Here is a 17,048-nt window from a genome sequence, read left to right as displayed (position 1 = left end):
ATATAAAGCCGCAAAGTTTCGTATAAATTAATCTTTGAAAAAAAACGAAAAAAAAAAACTTTTGAACAAGATGTGTCCTCCATAAGATTAGTTCTGAAAAGCAGCCAAGGAGTTTTATTCAAATACCGTCATTTAAAGCTATTTGTGATATAATAAAAAAAATATATACGAATACAATTTAGGTCGACTTTTTGTTATTTTCGGATTATCCAGTCTTGTTATTGAAGTTTTCATCAGCATAGGAGAAAATATTATTACTCTACACTAAGTAATCTACCGAAAGTTTTAAATTAATGCTTGTTTATACTTCAGTGCTAAAAAGTTTTTTTTTTTTCATTTATATAATGAATTAAAAAATGTACATGAAATGACATAAATCTTGCACTCTTGAAGGCTAAAAAATAAATTGTTTTATATAACTGTGCCAGTCGACTGTTACACAACAAGCGTCACTCCGTTAGCAGTTCGAAAGTGTTACTATAGGGACCTAAGTTATTCTGATTCGCTTGCATCTTAAAAACATTTATCCTGTATCAAATCGAATGTGGTTAAGGTAATGTAATGGAGCAAAACAAAAGGAACCAGGACTGGCAGGAGTGTCATTATTCTGCCTCTGCTTATCTCCTCTCTTCAGTAATAATGCCAACGGCATCTTAAAGATCTGATTGAAATACACGATGTAGTAAATTATAGATTTAAACCCTTACAACTTTCAAAATAGCTATCAGAGGCTTGAATAGAGGCAGATGATTCGGTCTACAAAACATAGTTTGACTGTTCATTATAACGCATTTCTCTCTGGATGTAAGCTAACTGTAACTAAAAAAGGCAATAGGGCCATAAATTAACAATATTTACATATCCTTTTTTGGTAGCTGCCATCTCTAAAAATATTCAGTTTTATTTATCCTGGCATTATACTTTAATCTGTTTGTGACGTCATACTGATCAATATGGTAATCAAATCAGATTGAACAGCGTAAAATGCTTTTTGAAATATAGACTATTAATTATAATGCCATTTGTACTCTAGCTGCTTATGAATAAAACATTTTTGCTTTTCTTTTTTTTTGTTTAGAGGTGCACTTTCTGATTTTTATCTTGTGGGAACCAATTTTGTTTTCCTGGGATAGGATCTTGACAGTGTCTTGTGTTTCAATTGAATATTTCAGCTTGAAAGAATTATAAAAATTTGCATAACAGAGCATAATCTTCCCTACCAGGATAAATGAATGGGGATGCATTCAGATTGACCATAGGTTACCAAACAGAATCATTAATTTATGAATATGGCCTTTTTTTTCCAGAGAAATATATTCCTGACTTGAGTGAAATATGAATAAAGTTCAGATGTTGAGGTTGTTTGTATGTCTACCAAAAGTTTCCAGGCTAACAGCTTGCCAGTTTTGTGTTTCAAATCGTAGGGAGAAAAATGTAAGACATAAATCAGTTTTTGAAAGATATGTGGACTTTCAGATCGAAAATAAAGTTCCTGTAAATTATGAAGGAGTTACACAGGAAGGTCAACAGAATAACAGCGAACTAGACTCTTCAACTTCTGTAGCAGAAACAGAGCAATCTGATAAAACCGTTGGTGTGGGACAATCTTGTAAGAGAAACAAAGGAAGCCTATTGACCAATGAAACAGCGAGTGATGAACTGAAAACTAAAACTCAAAACAAAGTTGATCGTCAAGATCAAGTGAATAAGTCTAATTCAAAAAATAGTAAATCAAGATATTTGAACAAACCAAGTCAAAATGCAGATGAAAACTCAGAAATTTTAAAATCTAAGGTTCAAATCAAGACTCCAGATTCCAGTTCTCCTTTAAAGTATATTTTAAACTGTGAATTGATACCAACTGATGTTAACGCAGCTTTGAAGCATGAAGACTATTTGTTGTTTCACGAATGCTTAGAAAAAACTGAAATTACTTCATTACCAACTGTGCGACAAGTTATCTCTCGGGCTGATTCCAATAATAACATACTAATCAGGTGGAGAAAAAATCAAATAAAAGAATTAGGTGAAGAAGGATTTCATAACAGTATAAAAGGTAAATTAATCGCTATGTCACATATATGATACATATACCAAGGCCTCCTAATTCAAATATATGTCAAATATGAGGGCCTATCCAGACTGGAACACATTGGTTTTGTAAACTAGTGGCACAGATTGAAAAAAGCAAGATGCCGTGCCCACAGATATTCCTGCTGATTTTCTTCCCCTTGCATGAGACTTTTTTTTGGTGATAATGATAGTCCGGAACATTGATTATATCTTTCAAGTTCCTGAATGACGACATTTTCAAACTGATGAATTGGCTCCAAGAGGCAGTTTGACATGTTCGGATTCAGTGCAAACCATTCAAAGCAAATGGCAGAGATATGAAATTCATTTTAAGATAGGTTGTAAATGAGAAGGGCCTTATATGAATATGTCTTGGAATATTTCAGCATCACAAAAACTTGGTTTGGATTTTCATAACACTATATTCAGATATTTGAGAGGGGAGACAAATATTGTAATTGCAGAGGATATACAAGAACAATGGAATAGCATCAAACATGTATTAGAATCTTTTGAAGAAGATGACATCAAATGTTTGGAAGGCTCTGTTGAACATCCTCTACTACATTATGTAGGAGGATATGATTGTATAGCTGTCTATAGGTGATTTTTATGGAACATATATTGACGTCACTCACGTCCGTTAGTCTGTCTGTCCACAATTGCTTGTAAACACTCTAGAAGTCTTCGCAGATTTTGACGAAACTTGGTGTGTGTATATCACTCTTGGATGAACCCTATTTAAAGTAACAAGAATCGAAAATCATTGCCCTTGTTCTTGAGAACGTTCAGTATTTAGCTCGTAAATCCAAGAAAACAAAACTTGGTAATATTGTTCAGTATTGTTGAATATTTCATACTGGTGATAGTAACTGTACTGCCAAATATTCTTATTTCATGTCAAAGCTGCCAATAGCCATATATTACCATCTTTATCATACAAACTTAAGTCCTTTTTGAGCTGATTAAAGTCATGGATCCATGATCCATAAAAGCTCAGGATAAGTATCAATGATAAGCTTAACTTACAAATGATAATCAACATATAAATGCAACAATCATTTACCTTGAAGTCAAGTGCAGTAATTTCAATTGTATCATCAGTTTTTAGAGGGACAAGTATGCAATCCATCAGACTTTGGTTTCAAAAATGTGATTTTTTTAGCTAAGCTAATCAGTAATAATCTTCACAGCTAACTGTTTAAATTTGAGCTTTTAAATCCATGTGTACAGAATTATCTGCGTTTGAAAGTTAAAATGACGACTATAGATTAACATATGTTTTTTGTAGAAAAACCCTGTGTATTATAGAATGGAAATCCTCCAAAAAACAAAAACCTTTTTTATCAACTACAAGAAATTATCCTCTACAAGCAGCTGCCTATATAGGTGCAGTTAACGCAAGTTTTGATACTGAATTAAAAAAGGTAAGTCAATACACGTCTGTTTTCACCATTTTCTCATGTTTGGTCAGAAAAAAACACCATCCAGATCTGCCTCTTAATAAGAATGACTCTTTAGTTGGTTAGAAAGAGGCAACTTTTGCCATGTGTATTTGTCTTAGTAATACCTAGCAAACATACCAATAGCTCTCTTTTATTTTCACCAACCTTTTTTTATATCATAAAATTGGTCGGTAATAAGGATGAAGATTATAGTTATCTCCCTCATTAGGTTTTCTGAAAATTTTATGTGTATCAGGGACACTAATAGCATCAATTTTCACCATTACAATTTATGATCAGACATCTGTGGTTCCTGGAATTCCACAAAAACTAAGTATTTGATGATGTTAATAATCGCAAAATAAGCTTTATCACATAGGGCCTTTCGCGATTACTGATGTCATCAAATACCTAGTTTTAATAGAATTGCAGGAAAATTGGAATGGTGCATAACTATGCCATCAGTGCCCCTGATACACATACAAAATTTTATAACAACTCTTTACAATCCCTTTGATAATATAAATGTTGTAGAAACTTCAGTTTTAATAAGAATTTCATGAAATGTGCATGTATGTGGAAGTCTATAATGAATTTTGAGAAGTTTTTAAAAACTTTTTCACAAATCGGCGTCTTGAAAATCACGAAATGTACTACTCATATGCTAAAAACTGATAATTGATCAAAGTTTATATATACAAGTATGTACGGTCTCTGACGATACTGGTCAGAAAATTTTATACCAAATTTAAGCAGTTACACTAATAATCCTTTTTTTTTTCAGTTGGGTCCTGTTACAAATGCTGTGGTTGTTGTTGCCTATCCAACTGGTCAGCCAGCTCATGCTCATTATTTAACTGATAAGATGGTAGACTTATATTGGAACCGATGGTTACAAATGTTGTATACTTATTGGTGTGGTCATCAATCCAAGCAGAATCTTATTTAAGTGAAATCATCTTAAATGAATTCTTGTACTTAAAAATAATACAGTACAAAATGTTTTTGTATAGTTTAACTATGCTTTAAGTAATAAATTTTAAGGAAAATCATTCAGTCTTTTAGCAATCTTTCATCATTCACCAAGATAAGGAATGATAAAATGTCACAGGAAGAGTATGAAATTTCTACCCTATTTCGTACAAGTTAAACTTCTGAAAGTCTGACTTGTGGATGGGTGTTAGTACTGTTAGTTGTAGAAAAAACTCTTCCACAATAAAAGGGAATGCAAAATTTTCATCAATTAAAGGAGTGAAATTGTATAGGCTACATAATGATTTACTTATTGAGCTGCAATGAATAGAAAGAGGATTCATAAAACCCAAAGTCCAAACCCCTTTAGAAATTAATTACTGATGAAAAAATTCCAGTCACATTTTTTTTTTTTTTTTTTTTTTTTTTACATCTCTGATCACCACAAAGTCAAATAACATAACAATTTGATTTGCCACAAGAAGTATTGAAAAAATTTACATGACTTACAAAAGAGGAGTTGCGTCCCTTTAATCAGAATTTTGGTTGTTAAAAATTGAAAAATTGGGATCAATACTAGCTTTAGAGAATTCATCAGTATGGCGATTACAAAAGGTTTGACACTGGGTTGAACACTCTAGATGCCATGGATTCCTGGAAGATCAATCCCAAGCAGTAACTACGGAAACCTCAACACCCCCAACCAAATTTGTTTTTATCAGCATTGTCCGAACCTATCCTATGCTAAATTCATCTTCATTAGGGTCTGATTGAGGATCCATCATTTTCAAGTGAACATATTGGGGATTAGGCCAGTTAAGAACGAGATATTAATGCTATTTTTCACTTTCAATCAGCACTTGAGTTAAACTCTTGCAAAATGTACTATTTTGTGACAGACATTTTGAATGAACTATAAATCAGCCGCTTAGTTTCGTATAAATTAACCTTTGAATATTAAAAAAAACTGTGTTAACAAGATTTAATCACCTCCAGATTGATTTCAAATAAACAGAAATAAGCTTTATCATGAACCGCAATTTTACACTATTTGTGATTTAAATAGAAAAAATACGAATATTAATTGTGTTAAAATTTTATAATTTTCGGACTATCCAGTCCTGTTATTGGACTTTTCATCAATACGTGAAGAAAAGGAAAATATCACTCAAACTCAAGTAATTCTTTTTTGCTTACAGTTACGGGCTATATTACAGTACTGAAAAGTGTTCTTTCATTTATGTTGAATTTATGAAATAGTGTATAGGTCTTGTTTTGACAAAATAATTAAAAAGATAGCTTGCCAGGCAAGATAACAAACGCTCACTCACCACTGCACTACCAGATGTCGGAAATGATAAATTCTTAGTGGATTGATTATGAATTGTCAAATAATCTTTGAAATATTCATAAGTCAAGGCAAAATCAAACCTCAAAACAGTTCATCAAATTCAATAATGAACAAGGTCTCATCGAAATACACACAAGGGCAATAACTCTGAAACTGTCCATCCGAATAATACCAATTTCGAATTAGACCAAGACCTCTGCAATATATATGTACATACCAAGTTTCATCAAGATCGGATCAAAACTGTAGTCGATCATGCCTACAAGACAAATTTGACACATTTTTTAAGAAATCAAGGGCAATAACTCCAAAACTGTTTATCCAAATATAACCAATTTCGAACTGAGATCTAATGAATATATACATGCTTACCAAGTTTCATTAAGATCGGATAAAAACTGTAGTCATTATCATGCCTACAAGCCAAATTTGACGCGTTTATACAAAGTTAAGGGCAACAACTCTGAAACAGTTCATCTGAATAATACCGATTTGGAATTTGACTGAGATCTCATCAATATATACATACATACCAAGTTTCATCAAGATCAGATAAAAACTGTAGTCTCTAAATATAGATACTAATCTCAGTCGAGAATCTCAAGATCGATATTGGTTTTGATTTTTGGATGAATGGTTATTGCTGTTGTGTGTACATCAATGAGACCTTGTTCATGTTTTAATTTGATGATAATTTAATGAACTTTGAGGGTTTTGCCTTGACTTATGAATACTTTTAAGACTAAAAACATTATTTAGCCACTTTAAAAAGACATAGTTAGTAATGGACAGGTGGTAGTGGGTGTATGTTAACTTGCCTGGCAAGCTATCTTCTTGTACATTATGTGCACTTTCTGATTCCAATCTTATATCATGCTGAACCCACTTCAGTTTTCATGGAGACAGTGTCTTCTTGCTTGAGGACGAATTCAGACTGATATTTACCCTGAACTAAAGATTGACCAAAGGTTGCCAAATAGAATAATTAATTTATGAATTTGGCTTTTATTTTTCTTCAGAGAAATATATTCCTGACTTGAGTGAAATATGAATAAAGTTCAGATGATGAGGTTGTTTGTATGTCTACCAAAAGTTTCCAGGCTAACAGCTTGCCAGTTTTGTGTTTCAAATTGTATGGAGAAAAATGTAAGACTAAAATCAGTCTTTGAGAGATACGTGGACTTCCAGGTAAATTATGAAGGAGTTACACAGGAAGGTCAACAGAATAACAGCCAACTAGACTCTTCAACTTCCGTAGCAGAAACAGAGCAATCTGATAAAACCGTTGGTGTGGGACATTTGAAATCTTGTAAGAGGAACAAAGGAAGCCTATTGACCAATGAAACAGCGAGTGATGAACTGAAAACTAAAACTCAAAACAAAGTTGATCGTCAAGATCAAGTGAATAAGTCTAATACAAAAAATTGTAAATCAAGATATTTGAACAAACCAAGTCAAAATGCAGATGAAAACTCAGAAATTTTAAAATCTAAGGTTCAAATCAAGACTCCAGATTCCAGTTCTCCTTTAAAGTATATTTTAAACTGTGAATTGATACCAACTGATGTTAACGCGGCTTTGAAGCATGAAGACTATTTGTTGTTTCACGAATGCTTAGAAAAAACTGAAATTGACTTGTTACCATCCGTGTCACAAGTTATATTTAGGACTAATTTTGATAATGATCACCTAATCACATGGAAAAAAAATCGGATAGAACAATTAGGCAACGAAGGTTTTCTTAACTCTATGAAAGGTAGGTTTGATTTCAATTTTAATGGAATGGAGTAAATCTCACATATTTTGTTTGTGAATTAAAATTAATCCCTATATTGTTGAAGGCTTTCGTATTTATCCTCAATTATTTTTTAAATTAAAAATATATGTCAATATTGTTCATTAATTTTCTGTAAATACTGAGGTTCTACTAGTTTACAAGAAATCTGAACTGGTTTGGAACACCAGATTCATTTTATAAACAAGTGGCTCAGATTGAAAAACAAGATGGCTGTACTCACAGATATTTTGTTTGACTAAGTAAAATTAAAATTGACAATTGATTATATCTTTAAAGCTGCCGCTGAAGGACACCATCAAAAGTTCAATTTCGAGATGAATAACGCCATTTTGAATTCCCTAAATCAGTTTCAGCTGGTGACAGTTTAACAGATTCAAAATCCTCATTCAGTGCAAACCATTTAAAACGACTCGCAGAGATTTAAAATCTAGTTTAAGATAGGTTGTAAACGAGAATGGCCTTATATTTATATGCCTTGAATATTTCAGCAAGGAAAAAACTTAGTCTGGATTTTCATAACACTATATGCAGATATATGAGAGGGGAGAAAAATATTGAAATTGCAGAAGATATACAAGGACTATGGAATAGCATCAAACATGTATTAGAATCTTTTGAAGAAGATGACATCAAATGTTTGGAAGGCTCTGTTGAACATCCTCTACTACATTATGTAGGAGGATATGATTGTATAGCTGTCTATAGGTGATTTTTATACACCCACATAAAATGTTTCGCATAAATTGGCGTCATTCCTGTCCATCCAACAGTCCACAATTACTTGTTAACACTCTAATTGTTGACAGATTTTGATGAAACTTGGTGTAAGTGTTTGTAATCATCAAAGGATGAACCTTGTTGAACATCAGCAAAATCGAAATATATTAAATGAGTTATTGTCCTTGTTCTTGAAAATGTGTTTTGGATGTGATAGAGAGCTGTTTTCTTGAAACGCTTTCAATTTTTAGCTTGTAAACAATAAAAGGCTTGATTCCTGCCAGATTTGGACAAAACTTGGTAATATTGTGAAATATCACTCCAAAAGTCTAACAGAAGTGTATGACTGAAGGTTGAATATTTAATACTGATGATTGTTACTGTACTGTCAAATATTTTTATTCAAAATCAAAACTGCCAGTGGGCATATATTACCTTGCCTCGCCAGATACTTTGATTATAGAAACCAAAGATAAGCTTACAATACAAATGATAATGAACATTTACTTGCAACAATCATTAAAAATCATAAGCCTTGGGTTTACTTTAATGGACATTTATTGTGGTATTGATATCTCTGATGGTTGGGTATATATTAAAGAATCATTTGCTCTCATATTATTTATAGATTAACATTTGTTTTTTGTAGAAAAACCCTGTGTATTATAGAATGGAAATCCTCAAAAAAACCAAAACCTTTTTTATCAACTACAAGGAACTATCCTGTACAAGCAGCTGCCTATATAGGTGCAGTTAACGCAAGTTTTGATACTGAATTAAAAAAGGTAAATCAATACACATCTGTTTTCACCATTTTCTCATGTTTGGTCAGAAAAAAAACAACCCATATCTGCCTCATAATCTGAATGTCTCTTTAGTTGGTTAGAAAGAGGCAACTTTTGCCATGTGTATTTGTCTTAGTTACACCTAGCAGGCTAATCTGAAACATCTGCCTCTAATCCAGCCCCTGATGGATATTGTGACAGTCTTTGGCTGTATTAGAGTCGGGAGAAATAGGCCCTGTTAAATGGGGATATTCCACACCTCCAAAGATGCGTTTTTTACAACATAGAATATAAAATTACCTATACAATGATTGTAAATTAGTGTTGGGCAACACTGTAACTTTCGTTTTGATAGTATCACATGATTCACATGACTCTGTGACCTCTGAACTTTGACTGCCAGTGCAGTTTTAAATGGCTGACATTGCAGTTTTAAATGGCTGATTCAAAATCACAGAACTTTGATGGAATCGGAGACATGATATTAATGGTGTTGATAGAAATTGATGAACTAAAAAACTATTCATCAATCCAAATATATCTGGGTTTGGCAGATTCATGGAGATGCAGAAAAACCCCATTTAACAAGGTCTCTTTTTTCTGTCTCTAAACCAGTCGACAAATAGCCATCAGAGACTGGAATAGCAATTACTCAATTTATTTCAGCAGATATTCACCAACTTTTTTTATATTATAAGTTTTAAGATTATAGTTTATTTCCCTTGTTCCTCAGAAATAAAAATGTTTTAGAATTTTCAAAACATTCATGATACCTGACAATCTTCTTAAAATTTGAGCAGTATTTGAGTACTTTTTTCCAAATGGGTGTCTTGAAATCACCAAATTTGGTAAATGTTCCATTTTAACCACCCACATGCCAAAACTGATTATTGATCAAAGATATTAATATTTTATGTATACCAGTATTTATGGTCTCTAGACAATTTTTGGTGAGAAAATTTTATATTAATAGGCTTAAGAATGATCCAAATCGTTTTGTAATTAATTTTTTTTTCTTTTGGAATTAATTAATAAGATTGGAATGATCCCCCTTTTTTCTTTTTTCAGTTGGGTCCTGTTACAAATGCTATGGTTGTTGTTGCCTATCCCTTTGGTCAGCCAGCTCATGCTCATTATTTAACTGATAAGATGGTAGACTTATATTGGAACCGATGGTTACAAATGCTGTATACTTATTGGTCTTGTCACCAATCCAAGCAGAATCTTATTTAAGTGATATGCGTGAGAATAATACAGTGCAAAATGTTTTTGTATAGTTTTAACAATGCTTTATATAATAAAGTAGAGAAGTATTTATCCAAATGTCAGATATTATTTTCAGAATACATCTACCTTTGAAGCAAAGTATTGTTTGAGTGTCTTTCATGTTATTGCAATGTCATATCGATGGTCTGATAACTTCAGTCATATGATTCTAACGGTGATGCCCAACATCATTTAAGTTAGAAAAAACGTATCTTATGGAAAATCCTCTTTTCCATTGGTTTCTATATTATTTTTAATTTTCAACAAATTTGTCCATGAATATACGTTACAATAATGTATTTTTCTATAATTCAGATTGGACCTCTTTGGTAGTCAAATAGTTTAACATAATAGTTGGACTGTATAATAAGTCAAATAATCTGAATGCAACATGACTTGCAAAAGAAGAGTTACGTCCTTTTAACCACTTTTACGAAAGTGAGAAATAATTGCCATTCATTTAAAAAGTTTCTGATGAAATGTTGAATTAAAGAAAAAACTCAGTAAACACTGTCAACATCTCTCAAGATTTTTTTTTTAACAGTTTGATCGATCTTAAGGATCTGAGGCGTCAGATTGGAAACTGAGTTTTTTTGCACATCAGTAGAATTAACCTATGCAAACTCTGCACGGCAGGATCCCACTATAATAAAATAATCCATTAAACTAATGCATTTGAGCCTCCAATCTATTTCCAGTATTTCGGAAGACTACATATTCAAGACTCAAATCGGAATGTCCCTATTTAACAGTGTCTATTTTTTCTGTCTCTACAACAGCCGACCTCTGTCCAAATAGCTATCAGAGGCTGGAATAGAGACAGATGTTTCGGTATTATCGCCTGTTAATATTTATACCTATATATATATGTATGTTGCAGTGAACGAGCTATTTTCAATAAAGAAGCATCAGATGAGGCATTGTTATTTATTGTTAATATATTTCTATTTGAAAGAGAAACTTAACCCTTTTGCAACTGTAAATTTTTATTTTTAGGAATTCTCCACTTGTCATAATTTAGAATGGCACTGTATTCCTTCGGGCTCAGCCACTGGTTCGGATCGTCAAATAAAATATGTTTCAGTTTCATCACATTCCAATGTTCAACCACTTGACTATTATTATACCTTTAACCTAACACATGATCCAATTTGAGTACATTTCTTGGTCGTAAAACACACCTTGTCATGGTATTTAATTCACAAATTTCAACCTTTTTAGACATTGAGATCCCGGGTTAAAAGTTAGCCTTTAAAATAACAAGTTTACATAAGAAATATAAATCTAAGGTATGTTAGCGTAATTAGTTATTTTTTTAACCTGAATATTGTTTTCACGTAATCATCACTTATGCCTGTTGTCAACTTTCTAAGGTAAATGTGATTTGCCTTAAATATTTTTCAACAAAATTACTTTTAAATCCATATTGATCTAGAACAATTCGCCAACATGTTATTTACCCCGCCCGAACAATCAGATCTGGCTTCGAGCCTCTGTTCATGTGTAGTCAAAATATTGATAATCTGAAAGTCGGCAAAGCAAATTTACCCTTTTAGGCTATGTCATTTCAGATTTGGGTAAAGAATCTGTTCCATTTTGATTACGTAGTTTCTACACTGAAAATGATTTGTCTTTTTGTCGTTTCATTCGACCTTGACTAGGTTGGCCTACATCAAGAATTCACTACAATATTATTTGAAAGCGAGAATGTTTAAAATTGCCTAGGCCTATATACTTCGACTACGGTTAGGCCTACCTTCCGCTACGTATATTCCTTAAATTGTGTAGTTCCTTCCTGAAAGGTGGTATTTTTGCTATTTGTTAGCTGTTAAGAAAATAGATAGACGATTATGTCTGGTATCATAAAAAAAAGTACGCCTTCGTTCGGGAAAAACGATTGAATATAGGCTTACCAATCAGAAATGAAATGAAATGAATGTAGTTTTACGTCCTACTTTTCTGCACCATGTGGGCTAATGAAGACGGGTAACGCCATGCAGGGTACAATGAGGGAAATTTTGCCAGGACAGCGGCATTAGCCTGCTGTTTTTCGATTTCCAACTGTCGACGGGTCTTTAACGTGCACAGCCTGTAGCACACGGGGCCTCAGTTTATTGTCCCATCCGAACGACTAGACTATTTTTCCATGTCAGCCCCTCGTACCTGCATTACTGACAGGGGGAAACCGGGTTGAAAAATCCGAAGGTATTATCTCAACCTATGCCGGGATTGAACTTACCAATCAGAGAGATAACCTACACATTATTAGTACAGGCCCCTACCAATGTCACGGTAACATTTTCTAGCAGATTTTCACTAATTATTGCAATGTTTTCAAATAAATATCAAAATGTTACATGGTATATTGGTATTTTGACGAGAGTCATTAGAGATTTCTTATCTCTAGAAAGGTAGGTTCCTTTAGCGGTTTATCTTGAATTTGGCGCTGATTCAGATCATGCAGACACCGAATAAGATTTTTATATCTGAAATTAATAATTTGTGAACTGAACGTTTCTGACTATGCACAATTAAAAGCTATTGGCTATAGGCTATACTCCCGGAAATTTGAGGAATAGGGTGGCGTCCAAGGACCATGAAGTCGCTATCGGATCTAATAGATCATTACTGGAACGCAACGGGGGCGTTATCTGATCGTAATCGGATCGTAAGTGCCCTTATATCACCCCATTCTGAGGAGATCTTTGGCGCTCCTTTCGAGCGCGTAGATCGCCGTAGACCGCCGCCTATAGTGGAATAGGGGTCTAATTATATCTTGATAAATTAATGTAGTGAAAATAATGTTGTCGAAACAATAGATGAACTTATTTAAAAGCCATGTCGTATTTTTATAATACCTGCCCAAACAAAAATACTTGAAAAAAAAAACACAACAGTGCGACTGGTTGAACGGTTGATGAAGAGGGCGAACTATAGGGGGATCTTACCTCTTCAATATATAATAGAAAACAATATTATAGGAATCATTGTTTATTGATATTGTTTATTGTTGGAGGTAATATTGTTGGATTATCTTTCTAATAATAATATTGTGGTATTTAAGTAGTACAATACTAGATATAATGAGTGACCGTGGGGCAATGTATATAATGACCAAGGGGCAGAGTACTTCAAGTTTTATATTGTTCCAACTGAGTGGACAATAATTGTCACTCCCACTGAGCGGAGATTTTGAAGATTTGTGTATTCCCATTCACGACAAATGTGTCCGAATCACTCTGACGATATCGAGCTCTCGAAGAGCGAGAGTCTGAAGAAACAACAATTATATACAAATCTTAATAAACTAGATGGAGCTGTTCCAAAGATTTATCACGAATGCGGTTAGGTGGACTGGACCTTCTAGTTCCACTTGAGTTAACGAGAATCACACCCGTACATAACGCCTGTGGAACTCACTGGTAGAGCTAGCTTGGTCGGTTAGTATGTTGTGAGAAGTCGGTATCTTGAAGTCGACAGTCGGTCAGTTAGAAAGTCTTCATGCATCTTTGGTGTATTACCTCTAGAAAAACTAAAAAAGTTCATGATCTTTAGTGGTCACAAGCCGGGTTAGTCAGGGGATGTGACCTTTATAAAAAAAATAATCTTCTTCATAATACACGGGGATTAACCGCCTAACCCTGTACCCTGCCCATCTATTGAGAAAAACTTTTAACCAAAATATTACAACAAACCTTAAATTTGTTACCAGACAAAATACACTTTGTATACCTAATCTTTTCTTTACAATTCAATATACCCTCGATCGTGACTATTCGGTGCCAAGAGTAGTCAATGCCTTTTATTTCCTTTTTATGCAAATATTTCCATTCAAAGTTTCATGTGTCAATTACAGTTTTGTAAGAAAGATATATTTGTTGTGAAAACTTTCGTTTTGTTTACTTAGATTCAAACAGCTTCATGTAAGTAAACATGCTTTTCAACCAGACAATTACGTGATTTAAAATTGAATTTTCATCACTCAATTGATAGGACAGTTTTAGAATATGATATATGTGGGAAAATGATACAGAAAATATTACAGCGTTTTAAGATTACCATGTTATGTTATTATAAGATCAAACGAATTAACTCAAGTCGGAACTTTATCATTGCAATGGTCAGGCTACCGTTTCACAAAAAATAAATATGATAAAAATTAGTCTGAAAGGGTGATTCTTGCCATTCTTTAAACCCATGAGATTTATGATAGTCACTATCTCAAACTTACAAACAGACATTATCAGTGTCCCCAATACACATTAAAATATCAGAAAAGCTCTTTACTCTCCCTTTAAAGGAACCGAGGCGCCAATCTCTTTGATCAATCATACTTTAGTCTCCGAAACGAGAATTTTTTTTAGCTAAGCCAATCAGTATATAGTGTTTACAACTCACCGTCGAAATTCAAAGCCATGTGTGTACATAATTATCCTCGCTTGAATGTTAAAATGACGACTCGTCAATGATACTCTATGATATATAGAAAATACATATACATGTATAGAAATAGTGAGTAAATTTCCTAGTTTGATATATTTTTGAAGGAATTGTGCGATTTTAGTACGTTTCTAGTATTTCTGAAGACTATTTACATATTTCAACACTACAAATTTGCCCCTTTAAGTGTGAAATTTTACATTAGGAATAAGCAGTCTTACGACAAAAAATTATCGCCTGATTTTATGCGAGGCCATGGCCTGATTTGTACTTCATTTCTTTACTTTGATAATTTTCTTTAAGGAAATGCTAGTGAGTTGGTAGTTTTGTCGATAAACTGAAATCCTCTTAGATTGTTCTGCCGATACGCTTCAATTCTTTTTTGTTGGTAAATGAGTTTGTAAAAAATCGTAATTTTGTTAGTTGTTTCCTAGATAGGATGTACTCCTTATTGGTTATTTTGATGATATTTTTAAATTTCATTGTTTCCTTTGATGGTACATTGATAATCCTTTGTGTTTTCTGGAAATACTGATTATGATTTGATATTTCAATAACATAATTTCAGAATAAAAGGGCTAGAGGTATATACTTGAAAGTAATAATCTGAGTCTAGTTTTATCTGGTAGCACCCTCTACCCCATGGCACCCCATTGTAAGATAAGAACAATCAATATAAACATTCTCGAGATGTTCTCTTATTTTATATTTAAACATCANAAGAGTGTAATATGCCACAACTTTCATCGTCCACTTGAGAGAATAAACAGTAAATTACTTTGACATTCCACAGTAACTTACACTACTGTAACCGACAACACAATATACACAAACATTGGATGTTGCAACTTTTTATCATCAAGGTGAATTATTTAATATAATACATTCATCGTAGATGAAATTGTAGATGAACTAAATTATCCAGAATTATTTAATAAAATTTATTATTATTATAAAAAAAAATCACTGAACTCTTTTCGTTCTTGTACGTACAACTGTATAGACGATATGAAATGCGATCGTAGCCGTTTGCTTGTCGTTGTCATTTTTCAACAAACGTTTCACTTCTAGTTAAAGTCCATGGTTCACCATTTTCGGAGTTCAATCGTACCTTGGTCTCATTAATTGTTCAATTGTTCAACTAAGCTTATATCGATTCTAGTATTCACAGATTTAAGTCGAAAGTGTAGCTACATGTATGTGTATTCGTGATTATCGGTATTTAAAACGTACTTTGACAACTCGCCCTTCAAAAAGTATCCGTACACTGTATTTTCGTTTAGACATTAACAACATGACGAATAATTTTTAAGTAGGCCTACCCGAATTTTCAGGCTAAGAATAAAATAGTGAAAGACAAAAAATTAAGTCAATTCCTAGTTTGAGGTATTTTTGAAGAAATTATGCAATTTGTTACAGTTCTGGTACTTCTATTCAAATTCAAAATCAACTTCTGAAAATGGTGAACCTTTGCCTTTGAGATACGTGTACTTTGGAAACGGTTACACTCTTAAATGCATAGAGCATGTAGATCCTTACAGTCTTATATATATTAAAGAATATACAGGGTAATCTGGATTCTAAGGTATACATCCAGTCATAATAATGTTCCATATTTGTACATCCAATCCAAATCACGTTTAAAGTGATGTTCTCTTAATTGTATGAAATAGTTTTGGTACGTATAATCAGCTTATTCAGCATTGCTTGAAAAGGTTATAGCAAGTGCAATAAACCTTATAATCTGCCTGAAAGAATTTTTTCGAGTACACAGTGGGTTTGGAAGAAGTTGTTTTTTTTTTGAAAGATGAAGTCTTATTGTTTACTTGGCTTTAATAAGTTTCAGTTTGTTCAAACAATTATAATGAAGTATATACGGATGTTAAATTCAACTTGAAAGAGACACCGAACTTTAACATTTCAGATCTTTTCAAAATTTGGGTTTTGTTCTCGAGATTTTAAGGTCAGAAACAAACGTTTTGGAAGCCAACATTCTGTAAGTGGTATTAGGAAAACAATGGATTGTTCTTGTCTGTGTCTCTTTTGTTGGTAAAACATGCATTACTTGCAATTTTAAGAGATCCGTTGTTCAAAATATGGCAGCTACATTAACATTTTCGTGAAAGACGTTCTTTTGTTTGTAGTTAGTTCTTAAAGGGACAAGGAAGGGGGGGGGGGGGGGGGGGGTTTTATTTTAATCT

At 33.0% G+C, this 17,048-nt stretch overlaps 1 protein-coding gene across 1 annotated transcript; it reads left to right on the top strand.

Moving 5' to 3' along the window:
* Nucleotides 1-1,941: 1,941 nt before the first annotated feature.
* Nucleotides 1,942-10,374, top strand: LOTGIDRAFT_129578 (hypothetical protein; the record flags this gene model as incomplete). The annotated part of the gene is made up of 4 exons (XM_009064856.1): nucleotides 1,942-2,072; nucleotides 8,144-8,344; nucleotides 9,006-9,141; nucleotides 10,210-10,374. Coding segments are annotated over 4 exons (633 nt in total), but the record flags the coding sequence as incomplete, so codon positions are not given.
* Between the last annotated feature and the right edge of the window lie 6,674 nt (nucleotides 10,375-17,048).

The sequence above is a fragment of the Lottia gigantea genome (assembly GCF_000327385.1).
Source record: "Lottia gigantea unplaced genomic scaffold LOTGIsca_66, whole genome shotgun sequence".
Lineage (NCBI taxonomy): Eukaryota > Metazoa > Mollusca > Gastropoda > Lottiidae > Lottia > Lottia gigantea.
This window is presented reverse-complemented; position numbering and strand designations above follow the sequence as displayed.